Raw genomic sequence first — 24,678 nt, 5'->3', positions numbered from 1 at the left:
CAACACCCTGATTTTCCTGCTTTTCTTTATCTCATCTGTTCATATGAATTTTCTTTTCTCTTCTTTTGTTTTCTTCTCCCCTTCTTTTTTTTTTTCCTTTCTGTTTTAAATCAAAAGTTAGACCATTACATTTTTCTTAGGCTTTCCAAAAGTACCCGCCTTGTATTTGAACCATATTCCCCCACTATTGCCTGCTTTATAAAGTTGATTGATAGAATAGTCATTCTTCCTGAATAATCTTGAAGAGGTAATTTTGGAAGAGGTGTGTATTGCTCTACTCTCTATGGTTCCTTTTGCCCATCAGTTATAAAAACATTTGCCATTTGAATAAGAAAAAAAAAGTCTTTGCACATGTTCCTTCAACGAATTTCTTTAGCTCTTTATTACTGTGTGATGTTTAACTCTTCATTTTTGATTGATGGGTGAATTTTCTCATAATTCAGAGACACTGATGGTGTTTATCATTTCAGTTTTAAAAACAGAATGTTTTGTTTAGAGTTGCTTTGTGAACAATCACAAAAGCACCCATTGATTAATATGCAAAGCCCAGGTCTTGAGTTTCTGCCAGTATGTTCAATGCTCTTCAATAAACAACCCCAAGCCCACCCCCTTCCATAGTACATTCGCTTCTGGCTGAAAATTGTGGGAATTCTCTGGCATGAATCAAGCAGTGTTAATTATGGAAGGTAATTAATGCACTACTGGGAGTTCTGGGATTTATATTAGGTTGAATGTGTGAACGTGTTCATTTTATAGGTTAAAAAGTGTTGGAAATGGGTAGTTTTATAAGGTTAAGCCTAAAATCTTTTGAACTGGTGAATTGGTCATAAACCCAGCATTTATTTGTTAACTATGAAACTAAAAACTACATTACAAATATTGCACTCTTTAAGACTTTAAGTGATCTGGATGTTACTTTTACTGATAGAATTTGTTATATGACTTTTCACAAAAATGTTTAAGCTTGTGAAATACTGAAGGAGGAAGTACATAAAACACATGCAGGTAGAAGAATGGGGTATCATGGGTAGTCTAGAATCTTGCCATTTCTTCCTTTAGTAGAATATTTCCAATTCAGTGTCTCCATCATTTGTGGTTCTTGGTCCCCTTCCACCCTTCTATTCATACCCTGCCTATTCCAGGAAGAATTCACATTTTATGTTTTTATAATGCACGTTTAAACATTATATGTACATTTTTACCAGTAGATCTGGTGCACAAAATTCAAGTGTAAAAACAGACCATTTTCTAGCAGCACAGAAGAATAGCAGTACGTTACCTGAATAAAGTACCTACAAAGTCAATTGTATTGTTTTTAGATTTTCCTAGGAATCTTTTCATAAAATGTCTGGTAAAAGTATATACAACATGGAACCCCATGTTTTCAGCAGAAAATATCGGCTGAATCAGTAGGGTTATCTTTAATGATTGGGGCAGATAGGAGTGAACAGATAAATCTGCATTAGAGAAAAGTAGAAACTTCAGGATGTTTTAAGATTTTGCTAATATGTGTGTGTTAATTTTTAAGTTGATTGCCTAGCTGTTGCCTAGAGAATTTGTATTAGTATTCTGATGGCACTTGCTGATCATTTTTCTTAAATTATTTTAAACATTGCTCCTGAATAATTTCGTCCCAGTTGTTGCATGTTCTTTCCAAGGAGATATTTTCTGATAGAAGTGAACTTTAAAGGCGACTCCTTTGCTGCAAAAGTACTAGTTTTATAATCAGTTTCAGAAATCTTTTTTTTTTTTTTTTTTTTTTTGCTTTAGTATTCCCACCCTGTTGTTCCTCATCAAAATTGAGAATTAAATAGCAGTAACTATATAGTTTACTCCTGGGGCTCATTTGATAGCTACTTGTATGATTTGTGAGTTTTCCACATACTTAAACCTGCCTGCCTCCTTTGAGTCCTATTTCTGTTATTTAGCACTTGCACACTGGGAGGTCTAGATAACATACTGGAGGAAAAAAGTGAGGAAAATTGTTTTGTAATATGTTTTTAACATCAAGCGTATTTTGCTGTACAAAATTCTTTTGAAAATATTCACACATAACTCAGTTAATTGAATTTCTTTGTGATATTCTTTAAGAATCATTTTAGTGATAATGTAATATACTGTAGATTTAATAAATTTAGCTTTTCTGATGTATTGGGATGATGATTATTAAATTCTACCCCATTATCTCTTCTTTGTAAGAAAGGGAATAATACTTAGACTAATTAAAATTTTATAACCGTTTCATTATAGAGATTGTTGCATTTATTTACTATGATTAAACTGTGGTTGCATTTGGAAACTGGCAGTCCTGTTTGCCTTTCTTGGCAGAATGAATTTTCCATTCAAAAACTGCTTTTTCAGTTGATTGTATATATATATATGGGTAAGTCCCATTATAAGTATGTTTTTATTCTTATTCTTCCCTAAATATGGATACCTAGTTTTGTCCATTAGAGTTGTATGGAATACACTAGAGGCCTGATGCATGAAAATTTGTGCAAGAGTAGGCCTTCCTTCCCCTGACTGCTGGCACCGGCTTCCCTCCGGCACCCAGGACCCGGGACCCGGGCTTCCCTCCTCCAGCTGAAGGCAGGCACCCGGGACCCAGGCTGGCTTTGTCAGTAAGGATGCCTGAAGACGTCCAGTCTAATGAGCATATTACCCTTTTATTATATAGATAATTTCATTTATTTATGGCAGTTTGTTATGCATTTGCAAATGGTTGCTGTAAGGTAGGTAACATGCAGAGGTGGGAAAAGCTAGCTAGCCTGCTTTCTCTCTTTTTCTCTCTTCTCCTTTCTAAACACAAAACATGCTTATATAGAAAAGGCAGAGAATTGGAGAGAGAGAGAGAGAGAGAGAGAGAGAGAGAGAGACTGTCAACCATAACAACCATAATCCCATTTTGCACAGTGGTGAGATTATTTTGGTATACAGTATTTCTTTCATGATTTCTTGCAATGCAGAGAGTTTTAAATTTAACATCATATAAACATGATTTTCTTCCATAAAATGCTCCAAATTGTTAGTTTCAAAGAATAATGCTTTGTTTACCTATCCCCCTTTCCCATCAGGCATGGAACTGTGATTTATAATTGTAAACCATATACAATTTTATCTCTCCTTCCTACTTAACATAAACATTCTACCTTGCTATTCAGGTGCTGCAGTTAAGAGAACCTTGAATGTTTCCCATTGTACATCATGGGAAGTGTCTTAGGTGCAAGAATTGCTGGCTCACTGGAAGGAAGAGATCTCTGGGGAAGACTAGCTGCTGGACATAGTGTAGGGACCCCTGGAAGGGGGTTAAAACATTGCTGTGCAGGGGGAAGGGAATTCAGTTTCCCCTAGGAGAAAATAGGGAGGGCTTTGAGATCTGCAAAATGGGATATGGAACAGATTGTCGCATGCGCATGAAAATACATGGTTGCAAGGGAGGAGGAGAGATAGCTGTTGTGCTGAGTCAGCTCTGTATTTTTCCCACCAGTTACCCACTCTACCTGCAGAGTTTGCACTTAATTCTAGGGCTTGCCTTCTCATGAGCAGCATATTCCCAAGGGATGCTTCAGCAGAAGCCTTGGGAGACTAGGAAGTAGGCCCACCCAGATAATTCTCCTAATTTAAGATCCACTGACCTGGAATTTTAATGAAATCTGAGCCATCTATTCCCAGCATTGCTCAGGTTAGTGTTTGAATACCTAGGAAGTGACGTGGGAATCTTGGCAGGGATTCTCTATAGAATTTTTAGAAAAAATTCTCTTTGAAATTTTTCCTACACAGTGTTATATAGTTTCTCTCTGGTATTTATACTTATGATATAGTTAACATATATGATAACATTAATTGATGGAATTTACAAAAATTTTTAAAACCATTAATACTCCATAAAACTTGCCTGGGAGAAATTTATGTATTCACTAGAGGCCCAGTGCACAAAATTCATGCACTGGGGGGGGGGGGGGGGTCCCTCAGCCCGGCCTGCGCCCTCTCGCAGTCCAGGACTCTTGGGGGATGTCCACCTGTTGCACATCCCTCTCGCAGACTGGGACCCCTCGCTCCTTACCTAAGCTGGCAGTCAAGAGGCTCCCGCCACCGCCGCTGCGTTCACCAGCCATGAGCCCAGCTTCTGGCTGAGCAGTGCTCCCCCTGTGGGAGTGCACTGACCACCTGGGGGCAGCTTCTGCATTGAGCGTCTGCCCCCTGGTGGTCAGTGCGCATCATAGAGACTGGTCGTTCTGGTCGTTCTGCTGTAACGGTTGCTTACGCTTTTATTATATAGATAATTGGTGCTAAATGAAAAACTCTTAATAACGAAGTTAATGGCTACATAATGCCCTATAATACAGGACATATTATTGATGTTTCATAGATTAGTAGGACTTTGAGTTTGTTGTATATTTTTCATGTTGGTGAATATCTTTATAATGAATTTTGCCTTGTCTTTTTACTATTATCTTATGGGGAAGTATCTAAAGAGGATGAAAGGATTTTGTTAATTCGTATTCTAGGCAGTAATGTTTCCTGTCTTTTGTGCCATATCTTTTCATTCAAATATTTTTAGTTTTTCATATTTTGATAGGAGTAAAAGTATTTCCCACATACTATTTGGTTAATAACATGTTGCTTTCTTTACAGTTGGCTACTTGATCTGGTTGAGTTCCTGTCAAGCTCATTCTGTTTACAGCTGCAGCTGCAAAATACTGTGCTGCATCTTAACATTTAGCAACAAGAGCATTTAGTAAGAACTGCTCAGACCTCGAGACCCTGGTCCTACCTAACAATTTGGGCTTTTTGTGTAGGTTACAATTTGGGCTTTTTGTGTAGGTTACAAAGAAATTGTTGTCTTTTCAATATGTTTATGATCCTATATAATAAAAGGGTAACATGCAAATAGACTGAATGGCAGAACAGCCAGAATGTCTGTGGCCGCTTGCCCTGCCTGGCCCCACCCCGCAGTAGCCCCCCCGCCACCTACGATGGCCCCCATTGGGGCATGCCAGCTGGACCCCACCAGTGCATGAATTCGTGCACTGGGCCTCTAGTATATGTTACAAAGTCTTTGGTAGGTCCAACATTTGTTTCATCTCATATTTGGTATCTGTGTCTTTTTGGGGAATTGCTCACATTTTACAGATTTTTGGTGTATCAAGTAATTTTTTATTGTGTCATGGATATTTTGAATATTATGTTGTGAGACTGTCTCCTGTTGAAATCCTCTGGAGAATGTTGACTTTTCTGGCTTACCAGGCATTAACCTGGTGGGGTTTAGGTTGAAGTTTCTATCTGAACTTGTTTAGGTGGTGGTTTTAGCATCAGTTCAGTTTCGATTTGGTACCCACTGTCTCCTCTCCGAGGATGCTTTTCCTGGTTTCTCTGGCTGGAAGGAAGGAGTTCTCCAGGAGTATTTGTCTCTGTACTGCACAGTTTTTCCTGACTGGGGCTGCCGTCAGGCCTAAGCAGTGAGAGAAAAAAGAGAAAAAAATAACGAGGATTATCCCTACAGTCTTTACACAACAGGGTCCCCTTTGATTGTTTCTCTAGTCAGAAGAATGGGTTTTCACTCAGGGTCTTATGTGTCCATGGTACAGCTGAAGTGTTGCTCCCAAGTCTGTCCTTGGAAGAGGAGGGGAAAAAAAAAAAAAGAAAAAGAAAAAAAAGAAAGAAAGCTCTTGCCTATTTGTTTCCATATTCAAGGGCCATTTTCTACTCAGAAAGTTGTAATTCCTTAGAATTTTACTGGTCCTGCTTGTTACTTATATCATGATTCAGCTTTCCTTAGGCAATTCCAAGAGGTAAAGGGCAGGTGGGTGGGGGGAGGGTTTGAATCCAGGAAACACATTGTCAGCTTATTATTAGTCATTCTTTAGGTCTTGACTTTGCATCCCAATCCACTTACTCTAATTAAATATTTAATAATTCTCAGGTAGTTGCTTGTTTTTATTTTATTTCATTTTGTTTTCTGTAGAGTTTTTGTTATAAACAGTAGAAGAGACGAGAAGCCTCCCATTCTTTCTTTTTTTTGAAATAAATTTTGCTGGGTGTAGAATTCAGTGTTGACAGTTGTTTTAAAAAGCAATGGAAAGAACTCATTTCATGTTTTCTGCTTTTCTCATATGTAGTCCTGTGAGTGTAATGTGTGTATATGCTTCCCCGCCCCCGCTTGGCTGCTATTAAGATTTTCTCTTTATCAGGGGTTTGGCTGAATATGGAGTTTATCTTATATAATTTGTTTCTTTTAAAGATCAGAGCCTCTTATGTCTTTTCTGTATGAGTGCTTTAAACAGTTGGTTTATACATTTATACAGCTTTTCTTAATCGTGTCCTCACTGGTGTTGAAATACCTTGGGTGGTTTTGATGTCTGTGTTAACTTATAAAATAAGTTAGAAAACAGTCTTTTTAAAAATATTCTTTGAAATACGATTCTTTTCTCACTCCTCATTGTTTTCTCAGTTATAACTATTTTAGACAAATGTAGAACCAGCGGAAGTTTCACAAAAATTCTATTGACATTTTTTTCTGTTAATTTTTAATACAACCACACACAGTCACATACTGTAGTAATGCCTACATTTATTCATGTTTTTAATGTTAATAAATTTTTTTTCAAGCACAGCATTCCATTGCATAAACACTCTATAGTTTATTCAGCTATTCCCCTGTTTCTTTGTGTATTTGTGTTTTATAATGACCATTTTCTGGTGATTATAAAAAAGCTATGAACATTTGTGTACATGTTTATTTGTGTACAAATGGAGTATTTTTTGGGTCTATATTTGGGAGTGTAGTTGTAGGATTATAGGTAGATTCATGTTTAACATAATACGAATTATCAAACAAATTTCCTAAGTGGTTATTACTATTTTACACTTCAATCAGCAATAAATGAGAGTTTTAGTGCTCCATTTTTTTTTTGTGCCAACTTTGGTATTTTAATTTTTTTTTAAATTTAGCTCTTTGGAGAGTGTGTATTATCCCATTATGGTTTAATTTTGCATTTATTTGATGAGTAATGACATTGAGTAGTTACAATTATTGACCATTTGACATCCTCTTTTATGAAATAGCTGTTCAGATTTTTTGACATTTAAAAAATTGGGTTGTTAGTTTTTAATATATTATAAGGAGCTCTTTTTAAATGACCTGTTTTTAATCTTGATGTAATCAAATTTAATTTTTTCCTATAAGTAATACTTTTTTATTTCCTGTTTAAGGCACTTTCACTTATGTTAAAGTTATCCTTCTGTATTTGATTTTAGCAGCATTATTAATCCTCACATTGAGTGAATTTTGTGAAGGTTCAAGGTTTATTCTTATGTTGCATACTTTACACAATTTCACCAATCTTATTTATTTTTATTTTTTTTTATATATTTTATTAATTTTTTACAGAGAGGAAGAGAGAGGAGAGGGATAGAGAGCTAGAAACATCGATGAGAGAGAAACATCGATCAGCTGCCTCCTGCACACCCCCTACTGGGGATGTGCCCACAACCAAGGTACGTGCCCTTGACCGGAATCGAACCCGGGACCCCTCAGTCCGCAGGCCGACGCTCTATCCACTGAGCCAAACCGGTTTCGGCCACCAATCTTATTTATTGAACAGTAGTATTCTTTTGAATTTCATTGTTACTTTTGTTCACAAGTCAAGTTTTGTTGTCTATATGTGGGCGTTCTCTGGACTTTCTGTTATATTTATTTAATTTGTCCTTCCTTACTCCAGTCCAGTATCAACTGACTTAAATTACTATTGCTTTATAGTAAGTCTTTAAATCAGGAAGTGTACGGACTAGATCTTGCAGGTTATTAATTTTAATGGCAAGCTATTAAATCTTGATATTTATATGTCAGACAATATGATTAGCTTTTACTTAAAAATGTTCTTTTTCTCTGAAAAATCTAAAAACCAAAATCTAACAATAAGTATGTATATATACACACACAATAATACAGATGCCTACTAAAAGTGTGAAACTTTATTGAATCTTTTATCTATTTAATTAGGAAAAAAAAAGATGAAGTAGTCCTATTAGATGGCAATGTTAAAGATTGATGATATTCAGTGTTTGTGAGGTTGTGAGAGAATAGGCATCCATGTATGTGGTTGGTAGTGTTGTAAATGGGATCAGTGTTTTCTGGAGGATTATTTAGCAGTGTGCATCGGTATAGAGAGCCAGGACAGTGGAAAGCTAGGAAAATTCCCTGCAAGTGGAACGGGGAAACTGAGGCAGATAGCTGAATGAACTGGTCTGAGCACTTCATAGCCGATACGTATAGTCACCAGGGCCGAAAGCCCTAGGTGTTGTTTAGACCCCCTGACCTTTCCTCCCTCCCTAGAGATAGCATCTAGGCCTCAATTTCAGCTCCAGGCCCAGAAAATCAGCAAACCAGGTGGGTGACGCCAGGACCAGCTGCAATGACTAAGGCGATGACCAAGCAGTAGAGACCGTGACCTTGATAGGGTACCTGTGGAAAAGCCTCGTTTCTCTCCTGTTGCTGCTTCTAAGTCCTTCCTTGTGTCACTGTCCCAGCTTTAATAAACTTATTCTCAAAATCATTTGGACTCGTGCTGTGAAGTCTTCCCTGCACAAAACCAAGAACCCACACACTACAGGCCGCCCCCGAGGCTGACCTGCTTCAGGCCTGATCCCTGTCTGGTCACAGCAACAATAGTGTTCCCACATGTCCAGCTTGACTAAGTAAAGCTGCAACTTTCATAGCTGCAGCACAGTCCTGCTAACTATAGTCACATGGGTGCACTTTACTTCCCCAGGAATTCCTTATTTTATAACTGGAAGTTTGTGCATTTTGACCCTGTTCACCCATTTTACTCACTCCCTACCCCCCTGCTCTGTCAACCATCCGTCTCTTCTCTGTATTTATAAACTTAGGTTTTTGTTTTTTGGTCTATGTTTTTAGATGCCACATATAAGTGATATCATATGGTGTTTGTCTTTCTATTTTTATTTATTGATTTGAGAGAGAGAGGAAGGGAAAGAGAGAAATATCAAGTTGTTGTTCCACTTATTTTTGCATTCATTGGTTGATTCTTTTATATATATATATATATATATATATATATATATATATATATATATATATTTGTAATTGATTTTTTACGAAGAGGAAGGGAGAGGGATAGAGAGTTAGAAACATCGATGAGAGAGAAACATCGATCAGCTGCCTCCTGCACACCCCCTACTAGGGGATGTGCCCGCAACCAAGGTACATGCCCTTGACCGGAATCGAACCTGGGACCCTTCAGTCCGACGCTCTATCCACTGAGCCAAACCAGTTAGGGCTCATTGGTTGATTCTTGTGTGCATCCTGACCGGGGCTCAAACCCGTAACCTGGGAGTATTGGGACGATGCTCTAAGCAACTGAGCTACGTGGCCAGGGCTTGTCTGTCTTTCTTTATCTGATGTATTTTGCTTAGTGTAATGCCCTCAAGGTCCAACCATGTTGTCACAAATGGCAAGATTTCTTTTTTTTTTATGGCTGAGTAGTATTCCATTGCATATATTTACCACATCTTTGTGAATCTCCTCTTAGCTCAGTTTAACTGCTCACCCCCTTATTATTCTCCCCTGTTGCATCAGGTGGCATTGGCCAGAATAATTAAGGTTACAAATCATGGGTAATATAGCATAAATGTTTTTTACAGATTTTTAGATTTTCTGTGTATTTTGTTCAGAGTGGGAAGAACCTTGCAGTTGAATGTGTCACTGTAGTTAAAAAATCACCACATGAAAACTCAGATGAAGGAATAAATTTGGAATAATTACATAGATGTCACTTTCAACTTCTGTTGTGAGAAATGCATGTTGTAATCCCCTAATTATGTTCCGATTACCATTTTACCTTTTATTAATCATTGTAACCAAGGTTACTGTATTCCACCAACTCCCTGGGGAGGTTTAAGTGTGTGCGAGACACATAATAGCCGATTTTGAAATTTGAGTATAAGAGCATGAAAATTCTTAACAGAACATTTTTTTTTTCATACAGTAAAGTTAAATATTTAAATTAGGTGAATTTTTTCCCCTTATTCTTAATAATTAAAACTCAGTAAATTATAATTTTAAGAAGAGATTATTAAATCAATATGTATTGCTCTTGGTACAGAGTCAGTAGAACCATTAAAACAAACTATACTCTGCTTTTTAAAATATACTCATACTAAAGGCGTAGTCATAAACCTTTTTTTCTTTATTACTTTTAAGGCAAGAGGAGCAGATGTGCCTGAGATTCCGGGAGACCTTAGCCTTAAGACATGTGGCAGTACAGCTAGTATGAAGGTTAAACATGTGAAAAAGTAAGTATAATTTTACCGCAGATTTGAAATGAATGCCTGTAAATGAGTTCTTTACTTTAGTTCTGTTAAAACCTTTATTTAGATTTCTTACTAAATAAGCTGTTACTGTCCATACATTGAACTATACTGTTAAGCCTTACATTATGAAACAGCAGTTAGTGGGCTAGGTTTGAAGACTAGCTCTGGTCTAAAAATACACTTTAATTTTTGTTCCTGCAACTTCATGTCATTATCTATTAGACTGCATTTGTTCAACAGGAAAAAGCCAAGTATGTCCTTCTTGGTACCTTTAGCAGGTGTTCTCACCCACTTAGAAAAGTCGAGTTTGTTGTTTGAGTTACGAGAATTGCTGTATCTCAGCTTTGCCTTCACAAGGGTAGGGGATGGGTGCCAGTAGCTGGCTCTCAAGTGAAATCCTTTAGGTGTCTGTTTCAGCTTTAAGCAGAAAAACCACCTTGTCAGCTGGTAGAGGGTTAGATAGCTGTGTTTTCATTGCGAGTACAGAACAGACAGGATAAAAATGTTCATTCTGCATCCAGACCCACCAATCCCGGACTGATGGGCTGCGACAACATGCACAGGTAACGCCCGGCTTTGTGTTCTGTGGTGGGGATGCTGCTTCTGGCTAGAAGCTGGCTCATCTCAGTTTCCATAACGTTCACCGACAGCATAGTGTTCCTGTGGGCATTGACGTGGGACACGAGGAGGAGAGTATAGCGATGCTTGTTAATTTTTGTTGTTGTGTTTTTGACCCTGCACTCCATGTAACTTCCCTTGGATTCAGTGTATTTCTGAGAGGGTGTGTGTGGGTATATGTGTGCTCATGCGCATGTGCTTATTAAATAGTTTGCTTGCATGAGCTCCTAAACCCATTTTATTTTCTCCTGAGGCTTGGCGATTCCTTCGCTGTCTCAGTGTCTTGTATCTGACTGATTTATTTCATGGACTTCAGGTTGCCCTTCACCAAAGGCCACTTTCCGAAGATGGCTGAATGCGCACATTTCCACTATGAGAACGTTGAGTTTGGCAGCATACAGGTATGTTTGAAGTGGTTCCTACATACTGAGTTAAGTTTGTTCTTCACGACTCTTTTTCAGGAATAAGCCAGGCACATTAACATATACTATGCTAGTGTAATATATGTTATACTAACATATTCATTTCAGGTATACAAACTTAAGTGATTAGACATTTATATAACTTACAAGGGATCACCCCAATAAGTCTAGTACCCATCTGACACCATACATAGTTATTATGATATTATGCTATTGTGTTTTTTTAAAAATACAAATAAGTGGCTCTTTTATATCTTCACAGGAGGATAATTTTTCCATTTATTTTTAGAGAGAGTGGGAGGGAAGGGAAAGGAAGGAAAGAGGGAGAGAGAGAGAAAGAGGGGGGGGGGAGAGAGAGAGAGAGAGAGAGGCACATCGATTGGTTGCCTCTCACACTTGTTCCAACTGGGGTCGAGGATTGAACCTGCAACCCAGGCATGTGCCTTAACTGGGAATCAAGCCCACAACCTTGAGTTGCATGAGATGATGCTCCAACCAACTGAGCCACACTGGCCAGGGCGATGCTGTTGTCTTTTAATAAGTGCATTTAAGTTTGGAAAAATTTCCCCTGAGTCGTACATTGAACAGACTCTATAGGTTTTGATATATAGCGTTGTATTGTGTTTCGTTTAGAGAAATTGAAACCTCAGAGGGAAAAAAAATGATAATTTTTAGAAAGGACTTCTTGTTTTAAGTAAAACCATATATAGTTTTAGATTTCATAAACTTATTATCTTTATTGCACTTCTCTCTGTTGTATCATCTCCATTGTTCAAAAACTAAGATTTATTCAAATTTCAGAAAATATTTTTCAGTAAGAAGGGAAATAGCTCTCGTAACATGCAAATATCAGTAATCAGTTCATTCTGTTTTACCCATTTGAGGCCTCGCTCTCATCCTGCTGTGGCTGGTGTGGTGCCGCCATCTAGTGTGGAGGTCACTAAAACATTTGTGTGGTTTGCATTTCCTATTATTTGCTCATCTGAAGCTGAAATTAATGTTTCTTTTTGTCTGATTTCATATAAAGCATTAAGGTAAATTAACCTGAACCCAAGAGATCAGGTTTTACCTGAAATAAGGCATAGGAAACATATCAATTTAATAACTATTTCTTGAGCCTTCGCCGCTAAAGTTACTGTGCAATGGCCTGGGAAATGCTACTATTGCTTTCTGTGATCAGGCACACTCTTGCCTTGATACTGAGAAATGTGGAAAGAGGTTGTAATGTTCGACCCGAGTGTGAAAATGTTGAGGAAAAATAATGTGAAACACAAATCCTGACTTTTCATTTTAAATGAAGTTATCAGGATTATGATAATCAAATACAAACCAGGATTTATTGAATGTTTTCTGTGAGCCAGATTTATACTAAGTACTATTTGTATATTGTCTGATTGAGTCTTCACACCAGTTTCAGATGAGGAAATCGAGGTAGGAAGAGTTTAAGAACTTACCTAAGATCACAGCTGGGAAGTGGAGGGGGTCTGTGTGTGAATCACAGCCAGGAGCCTTCTGCATGTTATTGTGTAGTGCTTGGAAAGAGAGAACTGGGAGAGGGAGAGAGAGTTAGAAACATCGATGAGAGAGAAACATCAATCAGCCGCCTCCTGCACACCCCCTACTGGGGATGTGCCCGCAACCAAGGTACATGCCCTTGACCGGAATCGAACCTGGGACCCTTGAGTCTGCAGGCCGACGCTCTATCCACTGAGCCAAACTGGTTAGGGCAAAACTGCTGGTTTTAACAGGAAGGAATAAGCCACTGTTTGAAAATGTCTTACATAGTTAATATTGCTAAAGGTGAAAGAGTATGATGCACAACAGTGCAATATAACCTGCGTGATCTTAAAATAAATTTCTTAACTTCTCTGGTCCATTAAAGTTTATTAGAAAAGTGAATCAGCAGTGAGTTTTGGTCCATGTCTATGAGACTTTCAGTCATGAATAAAAATGACTTAAACCAATGAAAAGGTTCTTTCATCCCGTTAATGCTACTTTCAGTTTCAAGAGTAACTTGTAGATATTTCCAGCTTTAAAAGAATCTTATATAGAAGTACATATGTGTAAAAGCATTTGAAACGAAAGCTGTGGTAATTTTACTATTCTCACCCCTACCAAAAAGTTAAGTTTTCCTCTAGCCCCAAACAAATAAAAACTTAAGCCCTCCTTTTTTTTTTCTTCTTTCACATTCTGTAGTAATAGTACTGCCTCTTATGCCAGGAAATCATTGTCATTTAAGGGAAGGATTTGCAATGAAAAAGTTCATGTGGTGAGTTAATTGTGGCTGCTGTCATCACGTGTCTCATTTGAGATTATCCTGCCCAAGGATAATCCTAACACATTAAGAGTGACAATACCACTTTAAAACTTTAGGTGTATAACATTGGTTGAACAATGAGAAAATACATCAGATATCGGAGTCACATGACCCATGTAATGGACTTCCAAGAACTTGACTGAATGTGCTCATAAAGAAGTATAGTTGAGTCTGAAACTGTCAAGGGCTGACATGTTACTCTACCTGTAAACTAACAAGTCACCTTGCCACAGTTATAGACACACATGCCCACACTCTCACAACAACGTCAGTCTCTAGATCAGAGATCAGACCTTTTATTTACTCGTAGAGTACTTTGTGTTGGTTCCCTGTGCCCCAGTTCTCCACGGGGGCTGCATATAGAACCACAAGAGACAAACTCTGAAATTAGGAAATTTGGAGCTTATAGGATAGCTGGCCCTTTGTCCATTTGCCCCTCTGGGTGTGGAGAGAGAGAGACTATTGATCTGGAATGTAAACAGATCCTCTGGGGAGCAAGGCGGGTGGTGATGGGGAGGAAAGGTCTCTGCTTCATTAACACCCTGGGATGTGAGCATAGGGCTCTGGGAGAGAGAAAACTCTTCTCTCACTAGAGGGTTCTCTTTGTAGGTTTGCTCTTCAATCATAAACCAGGTACCAAAGCTGTGTGCTCAGCAAGTCCTGACCACACAAAAATGTGAAAATGCCCATGAAGCACTCTTCCTGACAGTGTATGTTCTAGAGTGAGCATCTGTAAGACAGGAGACGTGATTCTGCTGGTGTGTCATTCGATCTCATTTCCCATGTGTTCTGCCTGCTGTGGGCATCTCATTGAGCTGAGGGGGGTTGTAGTGTCTGGAGATGAGCAAACCTGGCCTTCAACATAGGAACAGTGCTCCCTCCCAAGTCTGGAAGGAAAAGTGGACTGTGAGGCTTATGAAAACGTGTGTAGGTCTCTAGCTTTTTCCAAAGGAATTTGAAGTGCAGTTTTGTCTATTATTGATTTTTGCCTTATATGCTGAAATTAGAACTTAGTTCACTTATTACTCACCTAAAATGTAACTCTAATATATATTCTTCCACTTGGCATTCTCGACTCAGGAGTTTTAAAGTGGTATTGTCACTCTTAATGTGTTAGGATGTTGACGGCGGGCATGCGTGGACCACATAATATTGTGAAACAGAAATATTTTTCATGTTTCCACTCCTCGTATAGGCTACAGAGGTGAAATGTACAAACTCCAGAGTTATGTCACAGTGCAATTGCAACCGTAATAGAACCAAATAAAAGATGAATAAAAGGACTCTCTTTACCCCATTTGAAATCTGTTGATTAGGATTTGATGACCTGTTTTTTATGGGGGTGGGGTGATGTATTTTTACCCTGACTTATAAAACTGATTTCCATGTTCCATGTAGAGAAAGGACTTTTCTGAATACTGGAAGGCTTTCTGGATAGAGTTTTATTTTTAAAGATCCTACCAACACTAATTGCAGATTGGTTACCATGGTGATAGAAAAGTGAATTCAGTATGGGAAAAATAATTCCAAAAATAGATTTGTAAGGAATCTAGAAGTATGGGACTTGGAAATTCTGTTCTCCCTTCCTTATAGACAAAGCACTGAGATAGGGTGTTTTACTTGAAGGAAGTAAAAATAATGTAAATCATTACGTTCATGTCATTCAATCGGCAAGTGTAGCCCAATTGTTCATAATGTGTACTCTTGGCACATGTGGTGTGGGCACTGTTTAAAACCTTGCCATTCTGACTTGTTCATAGGGTGTCTTAAAACCAACAGACAATTCATCAGGAATGCTTTTATTGAATACCTTGTAAGAGATTCTTTCCTCAGGGGAAACAAGCAATATCCCAGTACACCTAAGAAAAATGTAATACATATTGTGAAAGTGCTTGTATAGGCATTCAAAGGCAAGAGAAGTTACTTCCTGTGGCACTCCAGGAAGGCTTATTGGAGCTTGCATAGATTTGGGATATGCAGAGATAGAAGTGCAGAGCATTTAGACAAGGAAAATCAGCTTAGACAAAGGCACCTGGGAGGGGAGGGGCGGAATGGGTTAGATGAAGGATTATGGGAAAACATGGTTTCAAAGCTCTTTGGAGAAGTGCCTTTCTTCAAAGCTCATCTAAGCTTCTGCACTTTGCATTTAAATTACCTTCGTAGTAGGAGTTGAGAAAGTATTGAGAGATTTTGAAAAGAAAGTACCATAATCAGTGTGTGAGGGAAATGGAGAGAGACCAGTTGGAAGACTGCTGTGAATGTCCAGCCTGTAATTGTCTGGACCAGACACTCTGAGGCCCAGGAGCAGTGGAGAAGGGGAAAAAAGGAACAGGTGAGGTGTGAGAGGCAAGTTTTGGGAGACTAAAGAGAGAGATTAGGGAACCAAAGGTTGAGATAACAGCCTGACCCTGGGAATGTAAAAAGAAAGGATATGCGGAGAGGCGGAGTGGTAGATGAATCCGGGATGATTAGGTTGGTTAACAGGGAATGGTTATGAAACCAGACACAATGGGTCCGAGGCTGCCTGTCACTACTTGAGCCAAATTAAACAGAGACAGGGTTGAATCATACGTGAGCATTTATTCCAGTACTGCCGGCAGCATGGGAGAGCAGTCGGCCACCCTGGAAATTCTGCTCTGACCCCCCTCGCCAGTTGGCTGATTATAAACACACGAGGGAGAAGGTAGCCACGTGCAGCTGTGAGCGTACCATGGAAAGGGGAGGGGAGGGTCTGCAGTTGGGCCTTCAGGAGCTCAAAGACCCATAGTAAGGGGGCTAAATCTTCTATGATGCTACAAACAGCTCAGCCCATTCCTGGGACTGGAGAATTGTTCCTAAGGCAAACTCCTGAAGGGGGTCAGAGTCCCAGGCACAGCAACCAAATCAAAGTGTGTCCTGTCCTTGGTCTGTTCTCAAAATGTGTTTCTTTTCTGCGTAATGGACCCATCAAGGAGGCATCTTAATCTTTTTACAGCCTTGTTTCGTCCTTCAGTTTCCCGGAGTCTGTAAGAAAACTGCTCGTCTATAGTTAGTAGGTGAACAGTTATTAGACAACTGTGGCTCTATTCTTATTGCGTGCCCTTCCCCACTATCAGTTATGTTATACTATTGATTTACTTTGGGAATTAAGGAGGAAGAAGAGAATATGTGAAAAAAGATGATGAATTTAGTTTTGAAAGTGAGTGTTATATTCCAATGAGACAATGTTTGTTTATTCAGTCATTCACCAAATAATTAGTGACCCTTACTTAAATTCCAGATACTCTTCAAGATGTTTGGGTTAGGCATATACCTGTCTCATTTTTTTCCTTATATGTGATAGTTTAAAAATCTGCCAAATGTGTACTACAGATATTTTTATCCCAGTTGGTAATGCATCTTTTCAGTTGGATTATGGTATCCCTTTTGTGATAACTCTAACATTTTTGACATAGTCAGTCTCTTATTTTTCCCTATCCATGTTGCAGCTAAGAGATTCTTCCCCATCCTGTGGGCATAAAGCTACTTTCCTATATTGCTTTATGGACTGACCTCAGACACCTGAATGAATACCTGTGGAATCAGTGGGTGGGCGGGCGTGGACTCTGTTACAAGGTGTTCTGCGGCCAGTAAGGGTTTGGCTGGTTTCTCCTGACCCTCGTTAAGGCAGATTGTTGATCCTCCTGTGTCTTTTCCAGGCTTCCAAACACATCCATTGACCTCTTTGGTCTCATGAAAGTCTTGTCACTTTTTTCAACTTAATTCATTTAGGTTTCATTTCACCCTTCATTTTTTTTTTTTCATCTAAAAAATCCCCTATGACTTTGTAGTTCATCTGGTTTATTTTGTTTAATGTGAGAATGATTTTTATCTCTTATAAAGGTGTTTTTTTAAAATACTTTTTTTGTGATACTGCTTTCAAAAACAGAGAACATATCTTCATCATCCTTATGTTTCTGATAACCTTAACTGTAATAATAATAGGTAACATTTATTAAGTACTCGCTGAGTGCTAGGTGCCTCAGTGAGTAATTAATTAATGTTATCTCATTTAATACTCAAAAACTCGAGAATAGTTATCGTGACATCATCTCCATTTTCCAGATGAGAGATTAAGTAGGACGATCAATATTGCACAACCAGCTGCTTTTGAACTCAGGGTTGTCTGATTCTGGCACAGAGTTTGCCAATGCACATCCCTAGTTAGGGCAGGCAGGTAAGGTGAGTGAATGCCGTGAGTGGGATAAGAAATAGCGAAGCAAGCAGCACGATGGATGACAGTTAACATTCAGCCTCGATGCTGGTGAAAAAATAAAGAAGAATCAATTCGGTGGCAAAGTCTCTTGCCACATTCACAGGGGCCGGTCCCCTCTCAGCTCTGGCCAGTTGTTGCCCGTGTGAAAATATGGGTCCAATACTTCAGATTTCCTGACGTTTCAATAGAAGCCTAGAAATCAGTATTTTTTTTCCCATATAACACTGCTCAGTTTCTAAATGCTATTTTGTGGTTCAAATAAAAATAAAATTCAGTGTGCAGACCTGCATGGTGAGTCTACAATAAAACGTATCTGTAGCCCACGCTGTTCTCCGGGCCCCAGTCTGCAGTCTCTGTAATAGAGCTGAGCCCGGGTAGACCAGCTGGTCACCTGCCTCTCCGTGGCTCCTGGTGCCTTCCTTCCCGCTGTGCTATAAAGTAAGGGCATGAAGACCTGCCCTGGAGCGAATGTGTTTTATTTGCTGCTGTTGTGCACGTGTTTGTTTAGATATAAGCTACAATTCTTAGAATCACATCCTTTTTAAAATCTTTATCTGCCCTAAAGTAATAGAATTCTACTCTAAGGCACACCGTATTCCATCAAGTTGATGTGAGAACGCAAGTATTACTGAACGCTTAGCTTGTTCTTGTTCACTAATCACGGGGGCTCTCCCCCTCTCTGCCCTTTCTTCTTTGCCACAGCTCTCGCTGTCAGAAGAGCAGAACGACGTAACGAAAAACGGCTGTGAATCGAAAGAGCTGGTCTACCTCGTGCACATCGCTTGTCAGGTAATTTCGTGGATGCGTTCTCCGTTTCACATAAAATGTACTAAGGATTGTTTGGAGCGATGGTTAAATTCCTTTCTGTAAGGCTTTTCTCATACTGCCTAATAGAATCCACAGAAAAATACTTGTACAATATTGAAAGGAAATTGGGCGATGAATGGCTATTGTTAAGAAAATAAATGGTATCCTTTAAAAAAGGGTTATAAATGCGCTCATACAGAACCAAGTAGGATGCACAGTTTATTATGACAGCTTGCATATCTTCTCGCATTTTCAGAAAGTTTTTAAGGCTTTTGACACTTGTGAATGCATAACAGTGAATATGGAAATACAGACGTTTTGTTTTCTTTCTCCTAGTCATTTTGGCATTTCTGTATGCACTCAGAGTTGAAACAATCAGTTTAAAAGAATCAGTGTTCTAGACATTTGATTTACAAACTTCAATGAAAATTCTTTTTGTAAGAGTGAGGGGAGTCTATTGTTTATGATAAGATGCTAAGAGTCCACAAAGTCATCTCTGCCTGAGATGCTCACGTTTCTCACCAGGATGGTGAATTCCACTGTGGTGTAATAGTAGACTGTGCGTATGTTTTAGAGCTGTGCTAGTTTTGACTTGCTTTTAATGAGATTTAAGATGTGTTACTTGTAGCATTGATTATTTCCTTTACCAAGTAATCAGTTAGTATAGTTTATTTAGTCTATGTTTATTGAGCCTTCTGCCTGTTTTTGAATTAGCCATTGTAAAGCAAGTGTTTTCAAGCAAAACTTTCTTGTATACAAAGTTTTTAGTTTTCTTTGTGGGTCATTTATTTTACGCGCCTCCCGCCCCCCCGCCCCTAAAAAAAAAGTATTATTTATGTACCTGAAGTTAAAAATTAAATAACCTGGAAAAGTCTAAGGCTTATCTCATATGAGAAATACTGAAGTTCTTAGTCCAGATGACCTTAAGGAAAGCCTCTCAGAATTAAGTGCTTTTTTATTTAAGTGCTTTTAGGTGTCAGAGTATGCTGCTGGAAAGTGAGTTTTTCTTTTATGTTTTACTAGAGGCCCAGTGCACAAAAATTTGTGCACTGGTGGGGGGGAGGGGCGCGTTCCCGCAGCCTGGCCTGCACCCTCTCACAATCTGGGAACCCTCGGGTAGGGTCCCTAGGCCTGGCCTGAGATCAGGGCCTATTGGGGCTTTCCCTCCCCAGGATGCAGGCAGCTTGCCCCACCCCCGCTGCTGCCACTGCTTGCCATCTGTGCAGTGCTGCCCCCTCCTCCCCTGCCACCGGTGGCTTCCCTCTGCAGGTGACAGGTATGGGGTGCGATGGCTTGGCTGACCTGGGCCTCCCTCTGCGGGGTGATTGCTGGCCGGCCGCACACCTGCCACAGAGTCGACACAGGTGGCCTGGACCTCCCTCTTTCTTTGCTGGGGGGCGGAGCCAGCCCAGGGAGGGGCGGTCTGCCTACCTGATCGCCCCTAACTGCTGGCCTGCCTTCCTGAACACCCCTAACCACTTGCCTGCCTACCTGATCGCCCCTAACTGTTGGTCTGCCTGCCTGATCCCCCCTAACCACTCTGCCTGCCTACCTGATGCCCCTAACCATTTGCTTGGGGGTGAGGGGCCGTGGTGGTTCAGGTCTCTGGTCGTTCCAGTCGTTATGCTGGCCTTTTATTATATAGGATTGACTATCCTCTCGGAGGTAGGCAACTGTAAACCACTAAGTTTCATGTTGTATTTCACAAAATATTTTTATTTGGTGAGTTAATTTTTAAGTGAGAATATTAAGAGCTTTTATGATGAACCTTTACTAACAGACGGATATAAAACATATCTTCTGCCCGGCTGGCGTAGCTCAGTGGTTGAACATCAAAGTATGAACTAGGAGGTCACAGTTCAATTCCCAGGCAGGGCACATGCCCAGTTTGTAGGCTTGATCCCCACTGTGGGGTGTGCAGGAGGCAGCCGATCATCATTGATTTCTCTCCCTCTCCCTTCCTCTCTGATATCTATCTATATCTATATCATATCTATATCTATATCTATATCTATATCTATATCTATATCTATATCTATATCTATATCTACGTGTCAGAGTATCTGTATCTATATCTACATCTTTATCTATGAAAAAAACATACCTTCTTTATCTAGAGTACCTGGTTGACATGTCATAATGAATTCATCCCTCTATAGCCTAGCACTTTTTAGCATCTTTTTTTCCCACTATTAATTTCCACATGTTCTGCCAATGCAAATATTTTTTATTCTCATAAGCAAAACACAGTGTCAGTAATATCTGTGCTGGTTTTTAAAAATGACCTTCCAAAGTTATCTGTGGTATTTTGATACCATACAGTAGAATGTATAATTGTTATTTGATTATGCTTCCATGGGTAGTGACCTAGATAGATAGGCTGTTTCCAGGTAGTGAACATCTTGTCAAACTGCTTAGAAAATTTTAGACTCCTTGGTATGCTGCTTATTACATCAAAGCAGCAATTTACTGCATTGTAATAATGCCACCACACTGCTCTGCTTCAGTGTAAGTAGTCATTGCTGCCTGCCCATGGCTCACCGCCTGTATTCTTGCCATGTAGCTCAGCCACAAACCATATTAAACGAGAATCCTATTTTTTTAATAACTAAGAGAGACTCACAATCAAACCCTCTAATTTTGCAAATGAGGAAATTGAGGCCCAAATGCCTGGAGTGGCTTTTCTGAGCTGTAGGGAATCTTAGCAGGAGCTGCTAAGGACTTCAGTTCTCCGATAGCCAGTTTCTCCTGCTTCTCCTTGGAATTCCCAGGTAACAAAAGACCGGGAGTGGGGGTAGGGGGGCGTTGCGTAGTCTTCAGGTAAGATAAGCTCATCACCACGGATGGGATCTATTCATCTCAGAAGCTATTTATGCACGTTTCGTATCTTCACTAATTTCTCATTTTAATAATGTGCTCTTGAAATTCTTTTTATTTAATCAAAATCCTTGGCCCTTCATCTTAACTCATCTTAAAAATAATGGCCAATTAAGTAGTGATCTTTCCCTTCCTGTAAGTTAAGTGCTAACTGCTTCCTTTAGGTCTTATCTTCCAATCCTCTAATCCTGCCTTTGCCTCTGCCCTCTAAAGTCTTAATTTCTTTTTAAATTGTGAACCTAGAAATGCAAACTATGTTCTCCTAGTGAATTGGTCCAGAGTCAGTGGGCATTTTGGGGCGCTTGTGTGTAGTAATCAGATATTCTGACATGCAGTCTGTCATTTAATTCTTACAACAACCTGTGAGGTTAATAGTCTGGTTTCCATTTTACAGAATCCAAGACTCAGGATTGTTACTTAAAGAGAAAGACCAAGATTTAAACCTCAGTCTAGTGGTTTTTTTCCCTCCATTCCTTTGCCATTTTCTAATATGATTTGTACCTGGGTGGCTACTGTGAACTTTTTGAGCATATCCCAAATATTAATAAAGGGACTCAAACTGGCCATCTAGGTTTCTTTGAGTGACTTAAGTGGACAGGGCGTGGGTAGCATGCATATATGAATAAAGACACTTGCAGAGAGAATATGAACTGCAACTTTCAAATGAAGAGTCTCTGAGGGAGAGGTGAGACCGACTGGGTTTCGTCCCAGGCCAGGAGGCTATGTAGGCTGAGTGATGTAAAACTATTTAACAGCTGGCATGGCAGGGGCCCAATGCAATTGAGCAGATACTGTCCTACAACCTCAGTTATCCATGTTGGTGTGGCTCAGCTGAGTGGTAACCACGGATTACACTGTTCTCCTGGATGCCTTGAAGAATTCATGTTTAATGTCCTGCCTGAGCCCTCATTCCCCTCCCTCTTGTACGAATTATTATTTAGAATAAGTTGTCTTAACCAACTTAGGCTCAGATATTTCCTTTCTTATCTTTTTATTCCATTCTCCAAGTAAATGAACTGGAAGGAAAAAAAGTATTAGGTAGAAAAAACAAGTTAGCTAATGTGGATGAAGCAACACTTTTCCAGTTTGTATCATGATGTTTATCTGAATGGGAATGCGTTGTTTTTTTGTTTTGTTTTCTGAAAATCATACTAATTTTTTCTCTGCATTTTACCCACTTTTTAGGAAACAATGTTTCTAGTTTGAAATCAATGAAAAATTTTAAAAATCTTAGGAAATTCAGAAATATGTCAAGATAGATATAGGATAAACTTTTATTGTCCCAAATGTTGAAAATTTAATAATTAAAAAAAGACCAAAATTAGATAAACCCTGCCACTAATTATATTGAGCCCACTACATAGAATGAAGCATTTATAAGTGAAATGTCAGTGGTAGTGAGTCTTAAAAGCATTCTGTAGTCTACTGTTTTATTCTTTAGCAAATAGGCAAACATCAGCTTTTAAAGGTTAATTTTAAAATGGCAATTTTAAACCTAGCTGTTGCAAGAATTTATTCTAACGTGTGCCCTAATGAAAATCCTCTTCTGATCTTTCCCTTCTGTAAGTACAGTTTTGTTACTGTAAGAATAATTGTTGCTTCCTAAAATGCTGTATTTTATTGTCTCTTAGTAAGCCTTACGGTTGAAATTAATGTTTCATGCTGAAGCTGGATTGTATTAACTACCTCTGTATTTTAACCAGAATGCATGAATAAAATAGTTTATTTTTCTGAAGATCCAGTTTTCCATAAATATTTATAGTAATATGAAGGCTTCGTTATGCCCTGGTTGGTGAGATAAACAGTTGGTTTTAGGGGAATGCTTTCCTACCTCAAAATATCTCCTGTATGTTGATGCTTGAAATTCCACCATTAGAAATGTATTCCTCCGTATTAAATATTTCCTCCACTCAGTCCATTTAGAAAATGCGGTTCCTAAAGGGGCGGGGCTTGCATATGGACATTTGCAGAGCATCTGTACTCACACAATGTACAGGCTGATGCAAACCTCCTTATTTAAACATCACACCTCTTCTGGGCCGTGTAGGTGGTGCTGTTCCCAGGCTCCCGATGAGATGAGTAAGCCACTGCTCACAGGTTAAGTAACTTGTGTGACGTCCTGTATCCAGGACATGGCCGGGCTGAGATTTACAGCAGGTCTCTCTCGTCTCCCTGGACTTCATCATACCGTGGAAGATGTGATTCATAGCATAGTTTTCCCCCCAGATAAATTTCCCATGGTAAAGAGACTTCCCAGAACATGGGTGAAGACTGTGCCTCTCAGAAAGAACAGATATATATAGAATTCCCCTTCCTTTCTCTCTCTCTCTCTCTCTCTCTCTCTCTCTCTCTCTCTCTCTCTCTCTCTCTCTCTCTCTCTCTCTTCTCTGATATTACCAAGCTAGCACAAGCCACTCCCTCTTGCTGAGCCATTGTGATAGCATGTGTGTTTGCGCCCTGGAACCTAATATAACCCTCTAAACTGCCAAAATGATGTAAAGTGTAAATTGAAATGTGTTCCTTCCGTGATTAAAGCTCTACAATACGTTTTCACCTGATTTAGAAACTGAAACTACTGCTTAGCAAGCCGGGGAGGACCTCGCACCCTTGGACTTGCCTGTCTCTTCTCCATCGTGTCTTGACAGCCTTCTCTCCTCTGCTGGGCCTCACGAGCTTCAGCCAGTTCCCAGGAGACACTATAAGTTCTTCCTGCCCAGGGCATTGAACTTCGATCAGCCCCTTACTCTTCACACTGAGCACTTGCTGGGTCTAGTTCCTTCCCAGTTTTCATTTTTTTTAATATATATATATATTTGATAGTATTATAGCTATCTCCCATTTCCCACGCTTTGCCCTCCTCTACCCAACCTCTTTCTCCCGGCCCCCCAGGACGCAGTTTAGAATCACATCCTCAGAAGGGTTTTTTCTGGCCACCCTTAATGAAGTAGGTTCTTGCTTATTTCTTTATAGTACAAAACTATCAGTATTTCATTTATGTATATATTTACTTCTAAAAATATTTACCATGCGGTTATTAAAAAGAATTTCTTACCCTTTGTGACAGCATGGGT

The 24,678-nt window shown here is 39.3% G+C and overlaps 1 protein-coding gene across 2 annotated transcripts in view; it reads left to right on the top strand.

Annotated features, from left to right (window-relative positions):
* ARHGAP32 (Rho GTPase activating protein 32) overlaps positions 1 to 24,678 on the top strand; it is a 194,294-nt gene that overhangs the window by 100,633 nt on the left and 68,983 nt on the right. Inside the window, exons 3-6 of one of the 2 annotated variants that reach the window (XM_080649765.1) lie at positions 10,223 to 10,314; positions 10,854 to 10,895; positions 11,267 to 11,351; positions 18,626 to 18,712. In XM_080649765.1, coding sequence (XP_080505891.1) covers positions 10,223 to 10,314; positions 10,854 to 10,895; positions 11,267 to 11,351; positions 18,626 to 18,712 — 306 coding nt within the window. The remainder of the gene's footprint in view (positions 1 to 10,222; positions 10,315 to 10,853; positions 10,896 to 11,266; positions 11,352 to 18,625; positions 18,713 to 24,678) is intronic. The other variant, XM_080649766.1, reaches the window with a different exon arrangement.

This window comes from Plecotus auritus (genome assembly GCF_963455305.1).
Source record: "Plecotus auritus genome assembly, chromosome: 13".
Classification (NCBI taxonomy): Eukaryota; Metazoa; Chordata; class Mammalia; order Chiroptera; family Vespertilionidae; genus Plecotus; species Plecotus auritus.
Note: the sequence above shows the minus strand (reverse complement) of the source record. Positions and strands in the feature narration are given on the sequence as shown.